Source organism: Spea bombifrons, chromosome 2 (genome assembly GCF_027358695.1).
Source record: "Spea bombifrons isolate aSpeBom1 chromosome 2, aSpeBom1.2.pri, whole genome shotgun sequence".
Taxonomy (NCBI): domain Eukaryota; kingdom Metazoa; phylum Chordata; class Amphibia; order Anura; family Pelobatidae; genus Spea; species Spea bombifrons.
In genome coordinates, this window is record NC_071088.1 from 67,502,258 (window position 1) to 67,513,743 (window position 11,486).

Consider the following 11,486-nt stretch of genomic DNA (forward strand, 5'->3'; position numbering starts at 1 on the left):
CCATGTTTTGTTTTATGATTGTGCCATTCTGTTATAACCTACAGTTGAATATGAATCCCATCAGAAATAAAAGAAATGTGTTTTGCCTGCTCACTCGTGTTTTCTTTAAAAATAGTACATATGCAATCTTTTGAGCACAATTGTAAATGTAAAGGATTTAAAAGATCCATTTCAGGAATCCAACTTGCACCAATAGCGTAAATCTTGAACCTCAAAAGCAAAACAAATGTGCTGTGCTGGCACAAATATCACTATTGTTCCAATGGTCATAAAAAGCCATTGCCATTCATTTTTAGGTTTCAGTAGCCAGCGATACAAATGTTTACAAACAATTATTGCCCCAAGTAGATACGAGAAAATCACAGTGAGGGCCACTCCACAATTTGTACAAAAAACCCAGGTAAAATACGCCCGACAACACCTTGACACGCCTCACAGCTTCTGGCACACTGTGATAAAAAATAGAGCTTTATGGTTATGACCGTAAGCGCTGCCTATAAGGCCTATAGCGAAGAATACCATCCCCACTGTGAAGCAGGGTGGGGGCTCTAAACGCACAGGGAATCTTGTAAAAATTGATGGCAAGATGAACGCAGCAGAAAATGCTGGCAGACAATTTGCATTCTTCCTCACGAAAGCTGCGCACAGGGCGCTCTTGGACTTTCCAGCATGACAATGACCCGAAGCACAAGGCCAAGTGGACCCTCCAGTGGTTACAGCAGAAAAAGGTGAAGGTTCTAGAGTGGCCATCACAGTCTTCTGACCTTAATATCATTGAGCCAAAGACTTTGCACGACCAGGAGCATTTTGCCATGAGGAATGGGCAGCTATACCACCTGCAAGATTTGGGGCCTCATAGATAACCATTACAAAAGACTGCTCGCTGTAAGTGATGTTAAAGGGAGCAAAACACAACATTAAGAACTAATGCAGGCTTTTGAACAGGGGTCATTTCATTCTTGTTCCCATGTTTTGTTTTATGATTGTGCCATTCTGTTATAACCTACAGTTGAATATGAATCCCATCAGAAATAAAAGAAATGTGTTTTGCCTGCTCACTCGTGTTTTCTTTAAAAATAGTACATATGCAATCTTTTGAGCACAATTGTAAATGTAAAGGATTTAAAAGATCCATTTCAGGAATCCAACTTGCACCAATAGCGTAAATCTTGAACCTCAAAAGCAAAACAAATGTGCTGTGCTGGCACAAATATCACTATTGTTCCAATGGTCATAAAAAGCCATTGCCATTCATTTTTAGGTTTCAGTAGCCAGCGATACAAATGTTTACAAACAATTATTGCCCCAAGTAGATACGAGAAAATCACAGTGAGGGCCACTCCACAATTTGTGCAAAATGAAAATCAGGTGCCACAGAAAACAACACTACTTATTGGGATGCAAGATAAATGTAAATTATATTTTCATCCTAGGTTGCCTTTACCTACTTGAGAGTTAAACAACTCAGTTAACATGCTTGTAGTAACCTTGTTTATATTAGCCCATACATCCGCACACCTCCATTAGAAGCTTGGTTGGTTGAAGAACAGAGAACCACTATGTAATGCTGCCATTGAGAAACGGTTTAAGCCACTCTACTTCTTGATCTGATTTAAGTGAAATATGTACATAACGGGCAAAAAAATTCTCTCAGTAATAAGGGGTTGGAGTCAGACAAATGGGTTAAAGAGAAGTTGAGCCACTTCCTAATAATATATTTACTCATCTTACTTTGTTCCATTGCATCTATTATTGTAATCTAAGCATCAGGAAATCCTAAAAACAATGTTGTCTATTTCAAAGTTCACTAATCATAACTAGTCTTTTAATGCTTCTTTAATAGATAGTGATTTAAAAAAAAATAAATAATAAAACTGCACAGACACATGTTTGGTAGAAAATAATTTGTCTTCTTGGACAAATATATTCAAAAATTTATATTAATCTTACAAATGAAATCAAGTAATCAAATGGAATACAATCATGTAAAAACAGAAAAATGCTGAATTACTGTATTTCAATTAGCAGAAGTGCAAATAAAGAGGTCTTAGAACAGGTCAGTTCTTCCTGTAAGACAGAAGACACAACAGAAATGATATTCAGATGTAATATTCACATGGCAAGTACAGCCCATATGGAGTTTCTCAATGTGAGAACATGCTGTATGTTTTGAGTTTGAGAAACTCCATTGCGCTGTGCATTGAGGATTCCCGACAAGAAGTGCAATTTCCATTTACAGCATGAGGAATCACCCAGGAGTAAGCAGAGGGGCACATAAATGGAGTAAGGCAGGTGCCCCATCTATAGAAACTTTGGTTTACAGACAATCTTTCAATGCTGTTCACGGCTGCCATGTACAAAAACAAACATACAATCACAAAGGTTATGGCAGCAATTAATCTGAAAAAGAAGTATATAGTGCCGAATACACCACCTTCTGTAACAGAAGGAGCTCAAACAAGTTGTTTGCTTATAAAAATCAGAGCTGAAAACGAAACCCAAAACAATTACACCTCATCTTTAACGGTAACATCTAATTAAACACAGGATTACTGATTTCCCAAAACTGGTCCCGGTTTATGGAATACTAGAAAACATGGGCTGCAAATTGCAGACTTCTCAATATGATAACTTCACCCTCGTGCAGCAAGTCTCCTAAATCACTCCTTGCAGTCTTAAAGTGCATCCATATTCTACAAGGAAGGTTCCTGGAGGAATACTGGGCAACTGAATGACAAGACCTCCCTCTGGACTTGATTTCCAATGCAGATCTGCAGTAAATCCAAGCATCTTTACCTGCAACAAGCAGAATTAAGCCACATTATTAATATCATCACAACCATGAAGTTTATAATTAATCAATAGTTTAAAAATAAAATGCTAGATTCTGCCATCATAAAAAAAGCACTACACTACACGTTTTAGCTGAACATGTTGTAGCCGAGAAACTTTCGTGCATACTCACAGCTGTGTTTGGGGTTGGTTTAGGAGAAGCCAGTTTCAGTATATTGTCTTCTGGCCACCTCAGGAAGACAGCGTATACACAGGACTCCTTGCTAGTGTACCTACAAAATACATTTAAATATTTATAAAAACATTACTGTGCCTTGTAGAAAGAACAGAAGGATGAACCAGAGCATGCAAAGGATTATCGCATGAATCGGGCATGTCCCCTCATTCTGTAGGTCATAACTGGCCTATTAATTGTCCTCAAGTCATTTTTTGGACTACCCCATAATCGTTAGTTGCCTGAGCTGTACAGCTGGAAAGCCACAACTAAGGTGCATTAAATAGAATTTTATATGTAGTGTTATAGGTTTTATTGCTCTCCTGAGGCCCTAAGATACAGCAAGTCTATATACAATGTGATAACGTTTTTAGGTGGCACACATACCAGACACTGTCTGTCGAGTTCTCCTTCTGCACTCGCCAGGGCTTGCTAGCATAGATTGCCTCGCCATTAATGCTCAGCCATTTTCCAACAGCAAGCAAACGTTGCTGAAATATGGGCATGATCAAACCATCCTTGCTAGGTCCCACATTAAGAAGATAATTTCCTCCAAAGCTCACTGTCTGCACCAGTTCCTGTGGGATGTGAAAGTCACGCATGAAGTGACAGAATAGAACACCAGTACTTGGTTCATATCAAATGCAATAAATAAAAAGGGGTAAATGATATACGTACAATTTACTGCACAACAATCACAGATGTGGCTTATACTCACTTTAATGATGTTCCCTTCACCCATCAGCTGATTAAGCTGCATGTTGCGCCTGTATCCCCAGGAGAACGTGTCGACTGAAGTGCATTTCTCCCATTTGTGATCTGGCAAGGTGCTGGGTGTGAATTTGTCAGCGCAGTTGTAATATCCACCATGGTGGCAGGAGCAGTTACTACCCCATCGGTCATTCACCACTACTGTGTCCTAAGTTTAGAACACATGCAATATCTTATACAGAAAATGCTGACCTGGGATTACCACATATGTCAATATAAACCAAAAGGCTTATAAACGGGTGTCACTGTCAATAAGGTTTAAAGAGTGAACGTGTCACCTTTCAACATCTTTAAGCAATAACTCAACTACAACTTAATCTGTTAAACTGGGGAGTTTTGAGGCAGCTTTTAGTTTTGTTGGTGCAAAATGCTATAGTTTTAAATCATGATATATCTTATGTGAGGTTATTGAAACATGGTTTACAATTTACTTAAGGAAATGCATACATTGTACTTCATACTTATCTAGCATGAGAAAATGTCCAAGCCATCACAAGATTTAATGGCATTACAGTTAAGGAAATGAATGAATCACTTAATCTAGGAATGAAAGAGCCCTGTGTTGGTGGCATGCTATTTGCCACTGTTGGCAAACCTGTCCCACTAGGTAATTCATGTACTGAGCCTCCAAAAGGATTTATATGAATTACCTAGTAATGCCTAGAAATTAGCATTTTAACAATATATCGCAAATTACACCGAACATCTTCATAGAAAACAGACCTTGTGTGCATTCATCTACCTTACGTATGGTGTGTGTATATGATGAATGTAAGACACAAGTGGTGAAAGATCTATATACCTTTACAGGACTTTCATTGTATAGCCAGGCCAAGAAATCGGTGGAGTTCCAGTAGGTGTCTGGTGATTCCCAGTCTCCATCTGACCAGATTATATCTGGCTTGTACCTTTTTGAAAGAAAAATAATAAATAGTGTACACGGAGACACACAATACTTAAATAAATTATGTACTTTTTTTAAGCCATTTAAAAGTGAATAGATAGACTCAGTGACAATATTTTGTTTGCGCAGCTTGATAACTTCATGCAATCATTTACAACAAGCCAACAGCTTTGGCAACAGATGAGGAGGGTGTTTGGGTGGGGTGGGGGGACCCATATGACATGTCAGAAAAATAATGCATCAGGAGGATTATATCATGAGGTGTATCTTACCTTGTTACCAGGTCATATAGTTCAGGCATGGTCTTTGAAAACACAAAATACTGAGTTTTGAAGCCATTCTTTTTGTCAATTAAATAAAGTGGGTGGAACCACTCCAGTAACGAATGATACAGTCCATAGCGAAGATTCCTAAAACATAAAACATACAGTAACATTATATACATAACCTGCACTGAGCAAAAACTGATTGAACGCCATGATCAACAACCCACCGTTTCCTCAGTGCATTTCCCAGGTCTCCTACAAGGTCACGGTGCGGCCCGGTGTCCACAGAGTTCCAGTTCCAGGACACTGGAGAACCCCAGTTGGTGAAACCTTCATGGTGCTTAGTGGTTAAGACAACATAACTGGATGACAAAAAAAAAAAAAGTGTACAAGTTTGATCTTAGGTTGGAACCGTGCACTTTCCTTATCAGAAACATCAAATTAGCAATAGGACCATTTAAGTGTTTATTATACCACATTCACGCATACAGCTTGGTTGTTTCCTTCCGTGTATTTGATAGTTAATTTCTTGGCGTTTATGCTTTGCTGTTTGTGTGGCAAAGTCCTATTGTTGTGCTGCTGTTGCACACGAGTTCTCTCCTCGTCATGCACCATTGCCAACCTCACAATAGGAAGCGCTTGGCGCTTGTTTATTTAGATTATATTGGTATAAATTCTGGAAGATGCGGGCCAGAGTAGTAAATCGGTTAAGAACATCCGTTTAACCATTCAAATTCCGAATATGCAGCTTTTGCAGATAGTTTTATACCCACCTTCTTCATCTGTTCTATATGTGCTCCACAAACAAGACAAAAACAATCAGAATGTAGACTGGAGGGAGAACAGCCACCAAGTACCATGCATGTTTTAAAAGATGCCCTAACGAATGGGGTTATACACCATGAACAAAAAGGGGTAAACTGCACCCAGATACCTCTCTGTGCTATGTTATGGGCACTGTCATTATGCCCCAATACCATATAGGTGGCACAATAATTACATTGTAGCCACTGAACACTGATGTCTGTATAGAAGCACATTTATTGTCTTTAACATCATTTATGTCCCATTTCCAACTGCCAGAACACGTTACAGCCGCTGATCGCACCATTAAACGGACAGCATGCCAACAACCACAGCAGCTCGCCTGACACGGTGCATAATTACACAGCTCCCCTGTGCAACCCCGATCTCCCTTAAAGCTAAGCAGGCATTCCCCTCAAATCGCCTTACCGTGCTCCGGCCGCCACGAACAGGTCTGCCCAGGCGTCCGGGTTAAAGAACTCTGCGGTGAACTCAGGGGCGAAGTCGGCGTAAGTGAACCCCGGCCGGTAGTTAGACTCCATGAACTCCACGTACTGCTTGTTTTTCTCCTGCCGCCAGTTCCACCAGAACCATTCACTGCCAAAGGACGGCACCGAGAAGACGCCCCAGTGCAGGAATATCCCGAACTTGGCCTCGTCAAACCATGGCGGCAGCGGCCGTTTATCCAGCGAGTCCCAGTTCGGCTCATACTTGGAGACGACCGTGGACGATAGGACAGCCAGAACAAGGAAGCCGAGGGAACATCGAACGGCTTCCATTGTTATAATCAGAACTGTCACAAGTTCTGTCATGTGACCGGAACCACCCTCCTATTAAAGGCGCACCTCGCAGTCACCGCCCACTAGCGGCAAGTTGGAGCCTCTACCTGTCAGCGTCCCATCACCTGACCTTTAGTACCTGACATCCGTCCCTCCGTATCTCTTTCTCTTTTTCTCTCTCTCTCTCTCTCTCTCTCTCTCTCTCTCTCTCTCTCTCTCTCTCTCTCTCTCTCTCTCTCTCTCTCTCTCTCTCTCTCTCTCTCTCTCTCTCTCTCTCTCTCTCTCTCTCTCTCTCTCTCTCTCTCTCTCTCTCTCTCCTCTCTCTCTCTCTCTCTCTCTCTCTCTCTCTCTCTCTCTCTCTCTCTCTCTCTCTCTCTCTCTCTCTCTCATGTATTTGTAAACCTATAGTTCAAATGAGATTTACGTAAAATACACTACATCTCCAAAGACAGGGGCGCGTTAAGGGGGTACAGGGCGCGAACCGTGAAGACAGAGATTCGCGTGAGGTATAAGGGAAGGAAGCAACAGCAGAGTGAATTGCAACAATTTTGCACACACAAAATGTAGATTGAGAGAGCCGTGTTAGTCCAGTAGTGTAAATTTAAGAAAACAATATGGAACGTTAGTCCAATAAAAAGATATTATTTTATCTTGCAATAGTCATGGGACATACTAAAACGAATGACAAAATGGAATGCCCATAGACTATAATGGGGAGGAATGCCCATAGACTTTAATGGGGAGGAATGCCCATAGACTTTAATGGGGAGGAATGCCCATAGACTATAATGGGGAGGAATGCCCATAGACTATAATGGGGAGGAATGCCCATAGACTATAATGGGGAGGAATGCCCATAGACTATAATGGGGAGGAATGCCCATAGACTATAATGGGGAGGAATGCCCATAGACTTTAATGGGGAGGAATGCCCATAGACTATAATGGGGAGGAATGCCCATAGACTATAATGGGGAGGAATGCCCATAGACTATAATGGGGAGGAATGCCCATAGACTATAATGGGGAGGAATGCCCATAGACTATAATAGAGGGGAAAAGAATAATTGATTTTTAAATAAAAGTTTAAGACATATCTAGATCTTTGGCACACATTCTCCCCTAGCACAGACACAGGATCTAAAACTCAGATTATGTGGGATTATAGCTGTTGTCTATGGAATGACAGGTGAATGACAGTTTTGAGTGAATGCCCATAGGATAGAATGGGAGAAAAATTAAACTTGTTTTTTAGAGAAAACCCTCTGAAATATCATATAGAACGTTGGCACATATACTCCCCTAGTACACACACGGGATCTAGAACTCATACTATGTGGGATTATAGCTGTTGTCTATGGAATGACAGGTGAATGACAGTTTTGAGTGAATGCCCATAGGATATAATGGGAGACAAATTAAACTTGTTTTTTTAGAGCAAACCATCTGACATATCCTATAGATCTTTGGCACACATGCTCCCCTAGTACACACACAGGATCCCAAACTCAGATTTTGGGATTATAGCTGTTTTCTATGGAATGACAGGTGAATGACAGTATTGAGTGAATGCCCGTAGGATAGAATGGGAGAAAAATGTAACTTGTTTTGCAGAGAAAACCATCAGACATATGATGTAGATCTTTGGAACACATACTCCCCTGTTACAGACACATGATCTAAGTGTCAGATTAGGTGGAATTATGGCTGTGAATTATGACAGTTGAATGACAGTGTTGAGGGAATGCCCATAGGATATAATGGGAGAAAAAACAAACCTGTTTTTCAGAGAAATAGATAGATTTTTGTCATGTATCCTCCCCTAGTACAGTTATAGGTTCTAAAACTCAGGTTATGTGGGATTATAGCGGTTTTCTATGGAATGACAGGTGAATGACAGAATTGACTGAATGCCCATAGGATATAATGGGAGAAAAATCAAACAGTTTTTTCTGCAATAAAACCATCTGACATATCATATAGATCTTTGTCATTTTGAACACTGGTGACACTTGTATTATGTTGGCAGTTTTAAGGTGCTTTGTAAAAGGCATGCTGCATGATACCATTGGCAACAGAGGCAGCATAAAACCATGCAATCAGAGGGAGAAAATGTTCCTGGGCATGCATCCTCTGCACATGTGGACCATCTGCTACTCTCGTTTTGGAGAAGAGATGACAGATATGTAACCAATGGTCTTTCAAAGACAGCGACATTCATGTTCATTTTCAGAAGTGCTTTGTGCTTCTTACTATATGAACCACTGCTCCATTTTTTCCTGTTCTGCGTTTTCCATTTGCACTCTTTGTGTTGTGCTATGTTAACAGTAGGGCTGAAACAACTAATCGATAAAATCGATAATAATCGATAATGAAAATCGTCAGAGTGGAGTATGGGAGGGGAGGACTCAGAGTGGTGTATAGGAGGGGAGGAGCCAGAGTGCTGTATGGGAGGGGGAGGAGCCAGAGTGGTGTATGGGATGGGTGAGGGGCCAGAGTGGTGTATGGGAGGGGGAGGGGCCAGCGTGGTGTATGGGAGGGGGAGGAGGCAGAGTTGACTACGGGAAGGGGGAGGAGGCAGAGTGGAGTATGGGAGGGGGAGGAGGCAGAGTGGAGTATGGGAGGGGGAGGAGGCAGAGTGGTGTATGGGTGAGTTATAGTGGTGTATGGGGGTATAATGAATTTCAGGGTAGCAGAGTGGTGTATGGGGGTGTAATGAATTTCAGGGAGGCAGAATGGCATATCTGGGGGAGTTAGAGTGGTGTATAGGGGGAGGTAGAGTGGTGTATGGGGGGTATAATGAATTTCAGAGTGGCATATCTGGGGGAGGCAGAGTGGTGAATCAGGGAGTATAATGAATTTCAGGGTGGTGCAGGACATTTATGGGGAGCGGAGTGGCATATCAGGGTGCACAGTGGCATATAGGGAGGTATAAGCATTTGCTCTGGAAAAAACCTTGTTTTATAATCTGGTAAATACGGTATATGTGATATTGACACACCTGGAAATTTCTAAGCTTGTCACCCAAACATTTTTGGCCCTCTCATACATTCTCACACATTCTTATTCAATCGAGATCCCCATAATTAATTCCTGTATATCTTAGACCACGGTTCGCATAACATAAAATACATAAGCCATTTCCCATAGTGTAACACAGTGGATACATCCCAACCACATGTATCGATAAAATGGGCCTCTCACCCTTAGACAAGTGATCCAAGTGCACTGTGCACTGCTTTAAACCCCAAATACTCCAGGCTGGGAATCCTGAACAATAATAAAAGAACGAAATTACAACATGTCCTGGGGGCGGTTGCAAGGAATTGAGATTGTATTATTGAATTATTGTATATGTGCAAAGTTTGCGTGCAGATCACGGATACAGGCTTATTTTATTCCCACAGTATACATATGTTTTGATTGCTGTAAGTTTTCAATACCAAATGATTGTAATCACTTATGTCTACAATAACAGATTTAAACACCAGGGAAATAAAAAGAAAAGCGGCCACCTATCTATGGCAACAGCCTATCAATGTCTGCGTTTGTGTCCCATGGCAATTAAGAGTTTGTGGCAAAAATTATAAATGACACAAATGTTGTAATGATATTTCTAATACTACATTTAGTTACAAAATTGTTAACTTAATAAATAAAACCTTTGAACAGTATATTATATATACTGGGTGTATATATATATATATATATATATATATATATATATATATATATATATATATATTGTATATTTTTTTCTTAGCTCTCTGCCAACATAAACCTTCTGGTCCAGGGCAGGAGAACGTTGACTCCAATCCAGCTTCAGTCCCCTCTAGGTGGAGATCTAATCTCTGTTAATTAGCCGCTGGCATTTTTACAATGGAATTTATACTAGAAAAAATGTAAGAGGGGGGGGGGAAAAAGGAGCGTTAAGAATGATTCAAGGAGCTAACTCTATACCATAAACCACCCAAGATAAAAGAGGCCAGAAACAAAATCAGAGTCCTGTGGGCTATAGAGGCAGAATCATCTCTTTCCCAGGTAAATACACTCTGTGATTTACGTTCATTACATACAAGATTTACTAATACACATATGTTGTTCAGGACCTGCCATTTTAGTCGTATACATGGGAAAAAAAAGTATAGGGGTCATAGCTTTCTTATTAGAGTAACGTTTTTATTTTAGGATATTCTCTAATCCACCACCCATTCCCATGGTATGGGTATTGCTTTGAGGTTGATATTCTAGAACGCTCGTCTTATCTTATTTTAATTTTTTTTAACAAACACACATTTTCCTCTAATTCAATTAGCAATACAAATAAAAATGCTATTTTTTATATATTTTAAGGAAATATTGTTTAATAAAATAATGTCACTTATTTTGTTTGGTTACGGCAAAAAAATAGTGTAAAGGTGACTAAACTATCCTTCTTACATCCTTGCTAAACTATCCTCCCTAAACTATCCTTGCTTTTTGATGCTATTGTAGCTCAATATTTTGTCTTATAAATATCTTAAGAAAGTAATTATATATCAATAATACACAATTATTGAATTTCATTTTTAATAATAATAATATTTATTATTATAATTATCTTATATGGCACCATCATATTCCACAGTGATGTTCTATGGGATATATATATATATATATATATATATATATATACCTTTTCTACTATGTTTTATATTATGTTTTAGTTGCTGTTTTACAGAATGGCTCTGGATAACTCTGGAAGCGAGATGGTTGCAGACACAAACTCTGAAAAAGGAGTTTTTTCTTTGTGGGCTGAAATATGAAATGCTTAAGAGAGAGAGAGAACCACAATTTGGGCAACATTCTAGAAAGCTGTTACAAAACATGACACAACAAAAGTTTTACTGAGAGGGTGGTTGATGCATGGCACAGCCTTCCAGATGAAGTAGTAGAGGCTTAACCAAGGATTGATT

The 11,486-nt window shown here is 39.9% G+C and overlaps 1 protein-coding gene across 1 annotated transcript; it reads right to left on the reverse strand.

The window, feature by feature from the left end:
* Window positions 1–1,889: 1,889 nt before the first annotated feature.
* FUCA1 (alpha-L-fucosidase 1) lies at window positions 1,890–6,568 on the reverse strand. The gene is made up of 8 exons (XM_053454617.1): window positions 6,182–6,568; window positions 5,176–5,310; window positions 4,955–5,092; window positions 4,581–4,686; window positions 3,726–3,926; window positions 3,395–3,585; window positions 2,966–3,065; window positions 1,890–2,796 (listed from the first exon to the last, which is right to left on the reverse strand). Exons 1-8 carry the CDS (start codon window positions 6,562–6,564, stop codon window positions 2,656–2,658), a joined length of 1,395 nt encoding a protein of 464 aa, XP_053310592.1. The 5' UTR covers window positions 6,565–6,568; the 3' UTR covers window positions 1,890–2,655.
* Window positions 6,569–11,486: the final 4,918 nt, after the last annotated feature.